General features: G+C 40.8%; 2 protein-coding genes across 3 annotated transcripts; one reads left to right on the top strand and one right to left on the bottom strand.

Annotated features, from left to right (window-relative positions):
* Window positions 1-29: 29 nt before the first annotated feature.
* pcmt (protein-L-isoaspartate (D-aspartate) O-methyltransferase) lies at window positions 30-7752 on the bottom strand. Of its 2 annotated transcripts, none has more exons than XM_034075918.2 (8): window positions 7575-7752; window positions 4627-4731; window positions 4490-4521; window positions 3673-3777; window positions 3418-3538; window positions 2143-2228; window positions 1815-2039; window positions 30-916 (listed from the first exon to the last, which is right to left on the bottom strand). In XM_034075918.2, exons 1-7 carry the CDS (start codon window positions 7741-7743, stop codon window positions 1860-1862), a joined length of 798 nt encoding a protein of 265 aa, XP_033931809.2. In that variant the 5' UTR covers window positions 7744-7752; the 3' UTR covers window positions 30-916; window positions 1815-1859. The 2 variants fall into 2 exon arrangements, with proteins under 2 accessions (XP_033931809.2, XP_033931808.2); XM_034075917.2 differs by having other exon boundaries at window positions 1870-2039; window positions 7575-7750.
* A 2384-nt stretch (window positions 7753-10136) lies between these two features.
* nup43 (nucleoporin 43) lies at window positions 10137-15870 on the top strand. Its single transcript, XM_034076058.2, has 8 exons — window positions 10137-10368; window positions 10758-10880; window positions 11032-11109; window positions 12694-12856; window positions 13340-13475; window positions 13562-13713; window positions 14213-14329; window positions 14864-15870. The coding sequence occupies exons 1-8, from the start codon at window positions 10249-10251 to the stop codon at window positions 15091-15093; spliced, it is 1119 nt and encodes a 372-aa protein (XP_033931949.1). The 5' UTR covers window positions 10137-10248; the 3' UTR covers window positions 15094-15870.
* Window positions 15871-15875: the final 5 nt, after the last annotated feature.

The raw sequence follows: 15875 nt of genomic DNA on the forward strand, positions 1-15875 counted from the left end.
GCACATTAGTAAAATACAATTCAAGCCAGTGAGGTCATTAGCTGTTTTTTATTATTATTCATGATATATGTGTTAACCCCGAGCTTGCAGCCTGCACACACATAGGCAGACAAAAACATAAGCATCTCTTTATTTTCATGTGCCATTCCAGAAACTGTGAAAGCCAAAAATCAACCCAAAATAAAGTGTGCTTTTTGATTTCAAGAACGCAGACATTCAGTTGCTTTATATTGTTGGAGTGTCATGTTGGCAAAGCCGTGACGATCCCATGTAGCATCAGCCACCAGGAGAGCCTGCGCTAAATAGCTAAATGTGAAACCAGCGGCACAAAGCAACACGTGCACGGTGTTATGTGTGCACGGCTCTCTTTGGAGTATGTTCAGTACAACCCGAGGCTTTTCTTATGCTATAGAATGAGTGCTGCATATGACACAGGAAGTGTTGTTTCTTCGGCCGTTGTGTGTTCCTATAATGCTGTTAGGAGTCAAGCTCGTATGTTAGCAGAGAGGTCTACAGTTTAATGATCCACGCACACACACGCTGTTGCTAGGTGGATTATCTTAACGTTTCTTCGTTGATATCCGGCGTCCCTCTTACATTCAGCTGCAATGTTATACTGTAAAAATAGCTGCTTGCAAATCAAACGTTGAAACCCAAAAATAATAATAACCGAAATCCAACATACAACCAAAAAAGATGCAGGGCTGAAAAAACTAAAAGCCCTCTGCTATATTTCTGTGCCGAGCTTCAAGCAGTCCTTCTTTCCCCCAGCCCTCCGTGGGCTCCACGTCAGACTCGTCCGTCGTTAAACAAAGAGCATGTTTCCCTATGCTTTCACTGCCATGGGCTGCTGCACTCCATCCACGTTCAAACTTAAAGGTGGATTATGGACCGTCTTCCTCTTCAAAGTTCATCCCTAAGAAACAGAAATCCAATGTTAGGAAAGAAGAGCAACATGCAAGAAACACAGCCACCCTCCATCCATGCTGAGTCAATCACATGCACAACTTGAACACGACAGTAACATGTGAACAGTTAAAGGGTTTGTTCTGCATCTCAGAGTAGAAGATCAAATAAATAAAATAAAAGCGGTTTGGATATGTTTTTATGAGCATCCAATTGGACGAAGAAGCCATGCTCTTGAAAACAAAGCTTATGCCTTCACACATTTAATTAGTTTTATGTTTGGGTTTCAAACGGTGTTTCCGCCAGACCAGGGCTGAGCGGGCGTCCACCCCGAGAGCGCGCGGGGGTGACGTCACGTGACTTGAATTTTTAATTGAGCCGTCCTTATAGATACTATCTCTTAAAGTATGCACACAAACAATTTTGAATTGCGCCGTCCCTTATCCTGTCTCTTAACGTCTCCCTGCCGACAGGGACCCCCCCCCCTCCTCGCATGGTCCTTGGAAGATGCGGCGGTGTTTTGTTTTTTTCCGTCACAGGAGCACGCTTTGCTGGCGGCGAAAAGAATCCCACCAGACTCCTTAGCCCCTCCAACAGAGCGATGTCCTTTTCCTTTTCGTCATTTCAAGCGATAAAAACTCTCGATCTTCTCTCAAATTATTGTTTTTTTTGGACGCCCTCGGCTCGAGTTCAGGGCGTAAGAGCGTCAAATGGCGGCAAGGCGCCCCCTGGCGGAAACGCCATCAGCCAGGCAGGTGGTGGTTAACTAATTTAGAACTAGAGTTGAAAAATGATAAGGTAAACGTGCAGCTAGCTGGTATGGCATGGAAGAAGCAAAAATAATGTCAACAAGCAGCAAAGCGCAGCCTCTTGTGATCCGTTGCCTGCTCCACGCCACACCGGTTCACCTTTAGCACTGAGAAGCAGAGAGAGGGAGGGGGGAGAGAAGGAAGTCACTTCCACCTGGACCACTGCTTGTCTTTGTCTGTTAAAGGCACATAAATCACGCCCATCAGGGGCTTCATTTTGGTGCTGCCGTCCTCCAACTTGTCGTACTGCTCCAGCATCTGGTTCCCCCCCGCCGGGCCCACGGGCAGGATCAGCCGCCCGCCGGGCTTCAGCTGATCCAGGAGCTGGCAGAGACACAAGGTGTGGAGGTTGTGAGGACACAAAAGGTTTAAATAAGGACAACGTGACCATCATCATCATCATCTCTCAGTATCCACAGAAACTCACGGCCTGGGGGACGTTAGGGGCTGCTGCTCCAACGTGGATGGCATCGTAAGGAGCTTCCTCAGGGAGGCCCATCCGCCCGTCTCCCACTGAAACACACAGCGCCATGTTGAGATTGGTATGCTTTACTGATTGCTGTGCTGGCAACTCTTCTTTGGGACTGTTTCTGACTATGCTTTTCAGTACTGGTCTAATCTACTGGTCATGTTTTCATAAACAGGGTAATATGGAGAAGAAAAATCACATGTAACTTTATTCTAATGCATCGAGCTTCCTATTGAGAATGCGTTTTTTTAAGTTAGAAGTGATGTTTCAAAAACAAAGCAGCTCTTCCGATGTTACTTTTTGATAATCAAATAGTTTGTCTTGTGTTAAAGGTGGGGGAGGTCATTTAGGAGAAACCAGCTCGAGTGCGCTACAATTTGAAAAAATCTGCCACTTCCTCACAGAGCCCCTCCTCCAACACACAAACGCGCACATGACCAATGAGGGCACGAGTTAAGTTTGTGCCCAGATGGAAGGCTGACAGGCAGGTAGGCCATCCAGTTACTTTAGCCGGGCCGAGGCAAATGATTGGTCGTGCTTTTTACAGCGCCACGGCTTCCACAGATGACACTTTTATGGATTTTTTGTCAAAGCACTTCAGATATTCATTGCTATCGGGATGTTAAGAGCATTCCATGGAATATAACAAAAAGTGCATCTCGAGCCGGTTTCTCAAACTTACCTACCCCACCTTTAAGTGTAATAAAGTTTTAGCCTGAATCTTTCAATCTGTAAAAAACCCTGCAAGTCTGTTTTCCCTCTACTCTTTTGCTGCCTAGTCATAGTTTATTTACTTATGTGTTGGTAATTTACCGACCAATTTAAATGTTAAATTTCAAAGTACACTCAATGTAGAAAGTAGCCTGAAAATCTTTGGTAATTTTGCAGTTAATGATTAAAACAGCTCGCAATTTATACATCAGGGAAAACACTCGACTGATACTCAATCAGTCATAAATAGTTTTTAAACATAAAAAAGAATGACTATTTCCAGTCTAGTCTTAGCACTACCAGCCTCCTGCAGGCAGAGCAGCGGAAAGTAGGCACCGACTACTTAATTATTGAACACCGCACAGACCCATTTACTGAGCTACGGTTTGTTGTGTCGACACTGAAGAGAAGATAGAAAGCACCGAGGAGCTTTCAATGTCAGCTCAGATTAGTGTTATTGAAATAAGTTCCAAAAGAAAACAGAAACAAAATCCCCATGACCTTTGATCGAAGACTTCTTACCCATTAGCGTGACTCTGCCCGACGCTAGCAAACTGGGGTCATCTTTATTCACATTGTTTATAGAGTCGTCTACCAGCTCCTGGATGTGATCGATGCCTATAACTTTCCCTTTAGGACCAACCTGTAAAACAGAGGGAGTAACTGGGCTCAGCTCACACAACAACAACAACAACAATAAACCTCACATTTAGACAAACTCAATCAGAACTCCACCAAAGAGAAATGGTATGTGTTTACCCGTCATGAGTGGCTCACCATTCGTGCGAAGCAGGCGGACAGGATGCCGCTGCCGGAGCCCACGTCCAGAGCTTTGGCCCCGTCGTACAGCTGGTCGTGAAGGAGCTCCAGGGCGTAGGCGTGCTGCGTGGAGGGAGAGGACGTGGAGAGGAAACAGCATCACAACCCGTCAGCCAGCTTTCATCTCACACGAGACGAGGTCAATCCTACACAGTACATCTAGCTGACCAATATCAGCCTTCTGTGAGTGTTAGCATCCTTAGAAATATGATTTATTTAAATTAAATAAAACCAGACCGGTGATTTGAGTAAGCCAACATGCCAACAATCAACACAAAAATATAAAATTACATATATTTGGTTAACTGACATTGTAAAACACAAAATTGGTCGGATTTAGGGCTGGGCGAAAATATGGATATTCTAAATGCTGATATAAGCATATATTTGATTTGGTCTAAGTTTTGGGATATTGTAATTTAGTTTTTAACAGTTTTAAAGGCTGCATTACATGAAGGTGGTGTCATTTGATTATTTGTCTTAACCCCCTGAATCATTAAATCCATATTAGTAATGATTATTTCTCTAAAATGTTATTGTGTAATGATTTATGAAAACTCATACAATATCGTTATGGATGTCATGATATGGATACAGGGTAAATATTGCTATATTTACTCAAATCCATATCGCCCGCCCTAGTTTGATTTGGCACAGAAAGGGAAACTCTAAGTAGTATTTCTCTGACTTCCTATCTTCTGAGAGACTGAATGAGAGCAAGGTTTAAAAAAGACTGGTCACAGGATGCAGACATGTCAGTGTTTTAAAGTCATACCATGTGTGGGGCGCTGATGGTTGCTTGATAGCCTTTTGGTGAAAAGAAAGATCAGGTTAGTTCATCCCTCCGACATCAGACTGTGTTCCAGACTGTGCTGCGATGCATGAGTGAACCCAGGGTGTGAGCAGACGTACCTATTGACTGCGGCGAGTCCATGTACGGATTACACCTCGAGAAATGGCCTCGGTCTGTGGCCAGCATGACTTCATAGACCTTGTCAGACTTAATAATGCCATTTTCTGTGGATGCAAAAAAAGTGTGTGTCATTGTCTATTAGGGAAACATGAACAAGCTTCAACACCGGGCGGGAATATATTACATAATCTGGCAGCAACTCGAAAGACATGAGAGAAAAATAACATACAGGCAAAGACAGATTGTTGGATATTAGGCATTGCACAACCAAATTCTTTGACTAGTGGATCGTTTTGGGTTGTGCACTATAAATATCTTTACCCTGAGAATTTGAGAACCATCAGAGGTGTGTTATTAGAAAATATTTCTTATCGCCATGGTTTTTTGTCACTGTGATAATGATGGATGAATTACCCCAAAACATATCTGGCTTTAATCACTCGTCTCGATTTATTTTCCAGAAAATGTATTATATACAGATATCATGGTAGACAACCTAATCCATTCCTAACTCTAGTTGTGGTAGAAGGAACTAGAAAGGCTGCCCAAAGAAGTTGTGTCTTCAGAGTAATGTACATTGCCTTGTTTTTCCCAAATTGAGGTCAATAAAGTACTAATCTATCTATCTCTCTCTCTATCTATCTACCTCTATCTATCTCTCCATCTATCTACCTCTCTGTCTATCTATCCATCTCTCTATCTATCGATCTACCTCTCTACCTCTATCTATCTAGCAGCTGGTCCCAAAGCAGGAAGAGCCAAGGACAGCGGGCGCTTCTCATTCCCCCCCGCTCACCGTCAGAGCGTTCTGCTGCATAAGGTTGCATTACAAATAAACCATACAGGCTGCCAGATGGACACAGAGATTTTAGAAATTAAAATAACCCATAGTGTCAGATTTCAAGCGGCTTTCTTCCCAATAAGAATCTTTCTAAGAATTGAAAGTTGTCCTTTGCAACCCCAAGTGAAGTAAACCGACGTAGATGTTGTTTTCGAGGTTATAAACCTGCTAAATAAACATTTTAGAGACATATTTCCTCTTAAGCACATCAGGGTGCTGATATATAGAATTCATGATGCAGACAAGGTTTGAAATCAAATGCAACTGGGTGAAGGATAACTGCCTGCACCGACCAGTCCTGAACACCAGTACGAAGGACACAAAACATGAAAACAGTTGTGAATTACATTACATTGCATTTAGCTGACGCTTTTATCCAAAGCGACTTACAATAAGTACATTCGACCAACAAAATACTAACTTGAAAAAAACAGAATCATAAAGTACATCAGGCTTCATAGAGCTAAAACATTGCAAGTGCTACTCAACTGGCTTTAGATAAGCCAGTCCTTTGTTAGTATATAAGTGCTTTGTTAATAGTTCTATCGCTCGAAGTGGAGTCGAAAGAGATGAGTTTTCAGTCTGCGCCGGAAGGTGTGTAAGCTTTCTGCTGTCCTGATGTCAATGGGGAGCTCATTCCACCATTTTGGAGCCAGGATAGCAAACCCACGTGTTTCTGCTGATGGGAACTTGGGTCCCCTGCAATTAGCATGCATCCTGTGTGTGACCTGCTTAAATCCTGTTCATGCAAACTGAGGGTTAGATTTAAATCATTCATGTGTCTGAATGGGCCAGTGAAGTGTTCAATCTGGAGGGGCAGGCAATCAATGTAATGACCACTTCAACAGCAAATGTAATATGTGAGAGGGACTACCTATATAGTAGCCTTATATGTCCAGTACTTGTGCTAAAAAACACATTTGCATAATTGTCAGACATAACATTATTGGGATGCTCCTGAATTTAAATAGAAAGGTATTTTGTGAATGATTTCCAGTATTTAATTAACAACACAGCTTTGCATACCAAGGAGCTTCTTTCCACTTCCTTATTTATTTCACCATGCACAATTGGAACATGCATCATAACTTCCAAGAAAGAAGAAACAAATGTATTTTGTGCTGTGGTTTAAAAACAAATAGACCAAGAGTGACCGCTGCCTTCAATCCATACACATTTTCAGTTAAATGATCTGTTGCACTGCATAGAATATAAATAGCCACTTTATATTGAAAATGAAATTGACGCTAAAGTCATAACTTTGAACATCATGTTTGTAAGAATTTGATTTGGTGCATAAACTAGGACATCGAAATACACAGAAATTACTGCAAAAGTCGAACATATAAGAACAGAAAACTCTAGTACGTAGGCTACAATCCAACTATTTTTAGAATCAGAGCTGTGTAGTGTAGGGAAAGATGTGCAAACATATTGATCATTTTTGCTATAGGCAAGTTATCATGTCAAATCAGAGCAAGTATTTTAAACACACACTGCACTGTCATCTGACCGCAGAATGTGGCACTGATGGCATCGACCACAGTGGATTCAGCACCAGATAGCAGCAGGGTGATACACCGAGTAATGCTCTGTTATTTTGCAGAGCAACAACTGCCACTTTCAATCACTCACTCACAATGGCACTATAGAAACTAGGCTCACTTGACCAGCTATCAGTGTCATTCGTGTAATAAAAAAAGCGACACACAGATTATAGTAGATAGTATCAATGAATGTGGGCAGGGCTCTTAGCAGCGCTAGCTTCAACGGCTACAACGTTCCAAATGACGCACATTGAGCTAACAGGCTAAGCTAACGTGACACAAAACTGAAGCTTCCCAAATGAACTGTAACTGTAATTAACGTGTGTTTTACCGTTAATTCGAGCAACGGAATAAGGCGTGAATCCGCTCCACTACAGCATGGTTTGGGAAAGGGGTGGAGAGAAAGGTAACGCGAGGTCAACAACAACATAGCTTAGCAACCAGCTAGCTAGCAGCCACTCCTCCTCCTCATGTGCACACGCCTCAAAACTACACCGTTTTTCAGAGAACATTCTACAAAAGCGTCAGTGCAACCACCGTGCAAAACATTAGGACTTACTGCGGAGGTTGTTGACAAGCTCTGCGTGGCTGACTCCTCCAGATTTCCAGGCCATTATTAAACACGCTTTGCGGAGTAAGTAGAGAGCAGCTGTCAGTGCCGCGCCTGCGCCAAATGTTTGTCCGATGTAGCTGACCGCCTCCAGAGCAGAGGGCGCGTCACCAGACATCCACAGATATCTCTCCTGATATCAGTGTTGGGAAAGTTCACTTTCTACATGAACTAGTTCAGTTCACAGTTCACACATTTTAAAATGAACTAGTTCAGTTCATAGTTCATAATTCAAAATGTTGAACTAAAGTTCATGGTTTCAAAAATGAACTAATTTATAGTTCATAGTTATTTTTTCAATACGTTGCTGCGAACTATTATTTGTCTCCTGTACGATGTTAATGGGCCATTTCAATTTTTACAATATCCTCAGAGGGCCGTACAAGTTATTGACCTCTGCTTAAAAAAACTAAAATCACAGCTCATTCATTTCAGTCTGTGCAAAGAAAAAGCAACCTCTTCATCCAGATATCTCACCATGACTCGCGTATGCATGCACGTGCAGGGTGTGGCGTGACCACCAAAACAGAAAGATAATTTATGGACACAAGATGTGTGCAAATGTATTTAGTTTCCTATCCATGTGAACATGATTTAAGTGGGGGGGGGGGACCTAACCTCCTCTAGAGGGGTCCGGAGGGCATGCTCCCCTGGGAAGATGTGTTGCACTTTGAGAGCAACATTAGGAGATCTATGGACACATCTCTCAACACCCAAACACAACTGTAAGCAGATTTTCTTTTAATTTATGGATATTTGACAAATCACTCCCCTTTCAAACTGTATTCTTCTTTATTAATAACTGTCATATAGTATTTTATACCTGTTTACCTTTATTCTCTTATTTTTTTATAACTATAATGATCATATAAAGATGTGCCTTTACCTCACTGGTTGGAGAAAAAGCTTCTTATATTCGTTAGCATAGCTAGCTAACCAGATGCTAATAACAACAAAGTTATTGACTGTCTGATCAGTATGACAGATGAGCAGATCGCCACTGGGCTTTCAGCTAAAGACACAGACACGCAGAAACTGCGGCATGTGTATGGACTTATCGGTACTGCAATTTCTGAAGTGCTGGAGTGGCGTTCTGGTGCTCTCCGTCAGAACTGGACCCTGTCAGTGGAGACATATACCACGTGATGACACGTTAGGCTCGTGTTGTGTTCAAGGACCCTGACCTTGGCCAGGAAAAACAGGCACTCGCTTGTTTAATTTTTTTGCGGTCTAGATTTCTTTCATTTTTTTATTTTTTGCGTACGTGTTTATAAATTACCTCGAGGGCCGTACCACATTGTCTCTCGGGCCGTATACGGCCGGAGGTTCCCCACCCCTGCCGTAGAGTCTCACTCTGAGCGAGTGCTGCTGCAGCTGCTCTCGGCTTCGTCCATACTAATTCATTCATTCATTCAATGCTCGCCGGTTCCGCGGTTCCACATTGTTTGTTGTGAGGAGTCTGATATATTTAGTATATTTATATTTTAGTGCGACAGCCAGGGGTGACAGGCGCGTACGCGTCACAGGCAGCTTGCTGTTGCCAGATTGGGTGGTTTTCCGCATTATTTTGAAGCCTGTTTACGGTGTGTTTTAACTGGGTTTTCGGCTGAAAGGCATATGAAATCTGGCACACTTTTGAACGCCGTTATAATACAGTGCTGAGAATGAACGCACTTTTGAACGCCGTTATACAGCGCTGAGAATGAACGCGTTCTCAATTACGTTCATCTAGCGGAAATACAGTACGTTCAGTTCACGTTCGCCCAAAATATGAACGCGTTCATGAACGATCGTTCATTGAACGCGTTCAGGTACATCACTGCCTGATATACACCCTGAAACACAACAGTGGCATTTAAAATACACTATTCATATTTTATTTATGGTTTTAAATTAAAGCCTCGGATAAGGTTAAGTGTACAATAAAATAGAAGGAGCATAGCTTACTCACAATTACATTTGCCGCATAGACGGTGGCCGGTAGGTGGAGTGCGACAACAGTGTATGAGTGCGACACTCGATAGTGATTTTTTATTTATTTATTTAAAACATTGACAGTATGTAGCTATTGTAAATACGTCTGTTAAAAATTATTAGTGATTAATATCATTTTTCACAATTTATGTAATGGGAGTTCATTTTATTTTAATCATTTTATAATAATATGTTCTGTTCAGGAAATGGTTTATCCATTTTATTTGCTTATATAATTATCATACTATATATTTCTAAGTATACAGGATTATACATAAAACTTTTTTTCTATGTATGATGTTGAAAAAACATTTTTGAAAAGAAAAATAATGATCGATTGTAATTATATGAAGTTTTTAAAATATATATTCATTTTCAGAATATTATTAATATATTATATATAACAGAGAACCAGGTAAATGGCATGTATTTGCCCCAAACATTGAGAAAATTCGCACAAATGTTTTAAAACGTGTTAATAGTAAATGAGCGAAAAGTCGTCTGATTTTCTGGTTTGACCTTACTGGGCCACCGTAGCTACGTACAAAGTAGTGAGGCGCGTACGCTCCGGATTTGGTTTTCCCCACGAATGCTAAGCTAACACTAGCAATCGGGTTTTTTTTTATTTAAAGTGTGTGAAACTGTTTCAATGGAGAGTGTAAATGCTAAGTACGTGTCCCAGAAAATCAGTAAAACCAGATGGCAACCCGTATCTCATTCCACTTTGCAGCAACCAGATATCTTTGCGACTGGCTCCTGGGATAACGAGGTTGGAAAGTTGTCTGTCATATTATGATGCTGCAAACATTCATCGAAATATGTATTAATTCTATGTGGTTTGGGCTTTTTCGTGTGTTACACAGACGCTCAAAACATGACTTAAAATGTGTAATATACCTTAAGGCATGCAGCTAGTGCATAAACACATGTTGTATTAGCTGTAGGGATGTCATGTTAGACTTACCACACACTTAAGCCATGCTATTTCTTTCTAATTCTTACTAAATTGAAGGAGATACATGGCATAGTGACCAAAACATTTCCTTATTATGATAACTGTCAGTTAGATTATTGTCTATTCTTCTGTGCTTCACATTACAACCTTTAAAACAAGTTCAAATTGTACATCAATTACTAACGAATGTGTTTCTTTTATAGGATAACAAGATTTCCTTGTGGTCAATTGGGAATCCTGGAAGCTCTTCATTGGATGATGGATTTGAAGGAGACCCACAGCTTTTATGTGAACACAAGCATGATGGAGATGTTCTGGATCTTCAGGTAAGAAACGTAATCCTTGTTGATACTAAAGAAAATAATACTTGTTGATCTGTTAGTCTGAAATGCTGCTCTAACCATTTTTCGAGAAATGCAGATACAAATTTTTCTCTTCTGATCCCTCGTTCAATAAGGCTATTGCTTTGTTTTGCAGTTTTTGGACCAAGACAAAATCGTCACAACATCGTCAACTGGAGCAGTAACCATCTTCCGCCACCATCAAAACAGTCAGGTACGCACCTGCACAAATGTTTTTCAGATGCAGAAGTGTTTCATGGAAGATGACTATATGTGTGCAATGAAGTGGGGTTTTTTCACACTTAAAGGTGGGGTATGTAATTCACTTCAGAAACACTTTTTGTTATATTCCATGGAATGCTCTTAACATCCCGATAGCAATGAATATCTGAAGTGCTTTGACAAAAAATCCATTAAAAATGTCATCTGTGGAAGCCGTGGCGCTGTAAAAAGCACGACCAATCATCTGAGCCGGCCGGGCTAAAGTAACTGGATGGCCTACCTGCCTGTCAGCCTTCCATCGGGGCACAAACTTATCTCGTGCCCTCATTGGTCATGTGCGCGTTCGTGTGTGTTGGAGGAGGGGCTCTGTAAGGAAGTGGCAGATTTGTTCCGGCTGTATACTTGTACTGTAATTCTAGCGCACCTTTAATGATTTTCCTGACTCTTTTAACATACATGACATTAATTATTTTGTACAGTTTTCATTAAATATGTACACAAAAAAGAAAGGAAAGAAACATTATTTATGTATTATATATACCCACACAATCCCTTAAATGTATTGCACATGTTAATTGTCTTTCCAAAGCTTTTCAATACATTTACTTTGACTCTTATACATTTTTGTTTTGGCTTTTTCAAATGTCTAAGTCAGTACATGATAGTCAGCTGTTTATGATTCTTACCCTAAAAGTATTGTATGAAAGTATAAATGGTACAATAACTTGATTTTAGCTAGGGATATCTAACGGCCCGTCTACACTACAGGCATCGAAAAATGCTTTCAACGCTTCGCCCATTCACTTGAATGGGGTGACGTAGTTGATTTTGAATCTGCGCCGAACTGCATTGTGGGGAGCGGAGCGTGGCTTTGCAAGCATCGCGAGCATCAAAAGTTGAGCAATGTTCAACTTTTGAGGCTCGATGCTTGGCATCAGCCAATCAAATCATGCGTATGCAAATCTGACAGTACAAGCGCTAGCCAATCAAACCGTGTGTATGCTGGGAGAGAGTACGCAGGTAATTTCCTCATATTAAAAGAAAATGGAGCGGTAGTGAATCACCCGGTGCTGTATGATCGGTCTCTGTTCATCTACCGCCTTGGGCGCGAGAAATCGCCAAGCCTCAGACACGCCCAGCTTCAAGATTTTTTTATGCCTGTAGTGTAAACGGGCCGTAAGGGTTAGATTTACCTAGTTTTGTATTTATGAGAGCATTTTCATATTGTGAAAGAGGGGGGTTACCTTGGTTGCTGATTGGCTAATGGTTACACAAGCCAAAAAATCATTATGACATAAAGTGGCCAAAATCTGATCAGCTCATTTTCAGACAGGTTTTTATATAAATGGATCAGGACAAAAAGAGAGAGAATCTTTGTTCCTGAAACTTTCAGAGTCTCTTTCCACAGAGACATGAACGAGTGCATTTCGCATGATAGGTCCCCTTTAAATTCCATCAACATACCAGGGAACAGCTACACAAATATTGTGCACGTCAAGGAGGTGAATGTTGGACAAACTGGATATGTTACATACTTCTGGTTTGGTAAATATAAAAATGTCTTCGTTGACTGCAGACGATATCAGTTTCTCAGCGCTGGCCAGGAGTTCATTGTTACCCATGTGACAACGCTCCCTGTACTGGGGTCGTGTGCAGCAGCCCTGAGATCGTCACGGTCGGTGAAGATGGAAGGATCGTCGTCTTCAGAGCCGACCAGGAGGGAGTCGTTAGAGTCATAGGTGAGGTTAACATAACGATAGTGTCACTTTAAATTACGCACATTTTAGGGGGCATCCCGGGCGATAACTTGGTAGAGCGAGGGATGTGAAGCCTGCAAAACCAGCTTGATCTTTAAATACACACTTTTGGGAATAGGCTTTTATGTGAATCACTCCCTATGCATATTTTATAAAGGGTTGATCTGTTCTTAATTGGTACCTTTGTCTAATGGTGTGTTTAGTTGTGTTGGCTTTCCTCCTGTATTACTTGTTGCTATTGATGCTGCTTTTTGGTTTCATTGAATGAAAAAAGTAAAGGTTTTTGTTACTATTAGTATTAGAACTAGTACTACTGGTATCATTACAAAAAGCGCACAGCCCCAAAACATATTCAAAACAGTCTTTACATTTTTTTTCCATGGGTTTAGAATATCATAACACCTCCAGATCATAAGAGTTGGACACTATAATGTGTCTAATGTTTATTTTGTTGTACTTTGACAGAGAATGCGGACAGCAGCACGATTCATGCTGTGACCTACCTGAGGACCACAGAGATTTTGACGGTGAACTCCATCGGCCAACTCAAGCTGTGGGACTTCAGGCAACAGAGCAACTCGCCATCCCAGATTCTCTCCTTGTAAGATTTCCACAAACAAAAATCACATTTCTCCACATTTGTTCTTCTGATCTGACTTTTATAATAACGTCTTCTTCTTCTTCCAGGTCAGGGGATCGAGTCCCTCTGCACTGTGTGGACAGACATCCCAACCAGCAGCACATTGTTGCCACGGGGGGGCAGGACGGCATGCTCTGTGTCTGGGATATAAGACAAGGCAGCGCACCCTTCTCACTCATGGAGGCTCACTCTGCTGAAAGTAAGAGTTTAGTTGGAGGTGTAGGGGGTAAGGGAAAGGTATTACAGTTTTTGTTTTGAACACATCAAAGGTGGGGTAAAGAAATGCTTGAACATATATTTCTACATTTGTATTTCTCATTAGTTTAACACTGGTTTTCAACGTGAATAAGAAAGGAATATCTTCACTGTAATTGTGTGTATGACACATTCTTTATTTTTAAATCACAGCAAGGAAAGCAATTTTGAATAGGCAGTTGAATGAAATTGCCAGTTTTAAAGGTACAATTATTCCTGCTTGTAAATTATAATTCTCTTCAGCAATGAGTTTTTTTTTATTATTGATGTCGTTTTCTCATAATGATATTCTGCACAAACGGTGCTGTTGTATTTGCTGTAAAGTGTCTTTACTGTAGGTTATTTTGTATTATATGTACAGCACTTTGGCTCGACCAAAAATCGGTTAAAAATATGCTATATAAATAAAACTTGATTTGATTTTTCTTTGCTTTTCTTTACAGTGTGGGAAATCCATTTCCACCCGTCAAACCCAGATCATCTGTTCACCTGCTCAGAGGACGGTTCACTGCTGCACTGGGAGACGTCCGCACAGTCAGACATGCCCTCCTTCTTACAAGGCAAGTGTTACTGTGGATATCATCTGGCCTCCTAAAGCCGCAACAAGATTTTATCTGCAAGCTGCTGCATTAAAAGTTTGCAGTTGCAGCACAATCATTCGATTTATAAACTACATTTTAATCACAACATGTATATGTATTTAATGTATCAGTCATACAACTGTGACTGTAATCTTTTGGTTGTCAGAGCAACAACAAAAACACTGAGACAGCTGACGTAATACTGATAACCAGTTGTGCATGTATTATGTACTTCAATACTAAAACAATTTAACATACTTAGCATACATTTAATAAAACCACAAGACACTTTATTATCATGTGAATATGTACAAATATGAAATGCTTAGACTGAAATAACATCGTGAACCTTGGCCCATGGTTCACCCTCTCCCCACGTTGCATCAAAATTCAACCAATTGTTTTCCAGTAATCCAGCTAAGAAAGAAACCAAAACATAAACTCCTTCAAGGGATATTATATTCAGAATTATCTTCTAAAATGTTAATTGATTGTTTTGTTGTTGTTTTCCAGGTGGCAGGAACAACAGCATGACATCTCGCAGTGCGATGGCCCCGGCTGGAGGAAACCAGTCCCTCATCAGCGCGTGGCTGAGCGGAGACTCCAGTAAAAGCCGCGTGGAGACGACTCACATGTTGCCCAGCCAGACGCTGTCCGTCAACAGCCTGGATGTACTTGGACAATGTCTTGTCTGCGGGACTGACGGAGAAGCAATTTTTGTCAACAGACAAGTCCCCGTTTAGAAGAGTTGTTTCTGTACTGAACAAGATCTCTTTATTTGCCGTCAATTGCTGTCACCACATTGTCTCATTTGATCAAACAAGGTGCCTAAAAAAAACTGTGTTCCAAAGTCTACTGTTGACATTTTGATCTAAATTGTGTATTTGTCATGTCATATAATGGTGTATACACAGTATTTTTGCGCATTTCTGGATGGATTCATCAATGAATCTAGGTTTTTGTCGATCATTCCACGAACAGTAGTTCAACTCTACAGTACTTTAGTGTGGATTTCATTTAAAACGTTTTGAAATAAATGAATAAAAATGCCTTATACAGATGTCTAATGTGTCCATTAAAGGTTTTGTATTAAAAGTAAGAATCCAATGTAGTTCATATTGCTCCTAATACTAGGGTTGGTTAAATGCAGAGGCTACATTTTACTGTGTGCAATGCTTTGTACAAGTGTTTCCTTTGTAATCCTCCATTTACTTTTCCTTAGTTGTTATTTTTTGATCATGTCACAGAATCTAACAATGCCCCCCCTTCCAGTACTCAATAATACACATATTGTAGCTGCAGTTACTGTGTACATTTCATATTTAGTGGTTAAATAATTTTTCATTCCAGCTGAATCCATGGCCCAGAGTTGTTTTGAAGGAAAATGGGGTAAAGATACAAATTCAACTTACTACCATGGTCATACAGATGTATTATTTGTGACCTGTGTTTAAATGTTCCTGAAAAATACGTGTGTTTTCTGTCAGCATGATTTAAAAAGAAACGCTAAAACAAAAACACTCAT

This window comes from Pseudochaenichthys georgianus, chromosome 24 (genome assembly GCF_902827115.2).
Source record: "Pseudochaenichthys georgianus chromosome 24, fPseGeo1.2, whole genome shotgun sequence".
Classification (NCBI taxonomy): domain Eukaryota; kingdom Metazoa; phylum Chordata; class Actinopteri; order Perciformes; family Channichthyidae; genus Pseudochaenichthys; species Pseudochaenichthys georgianus.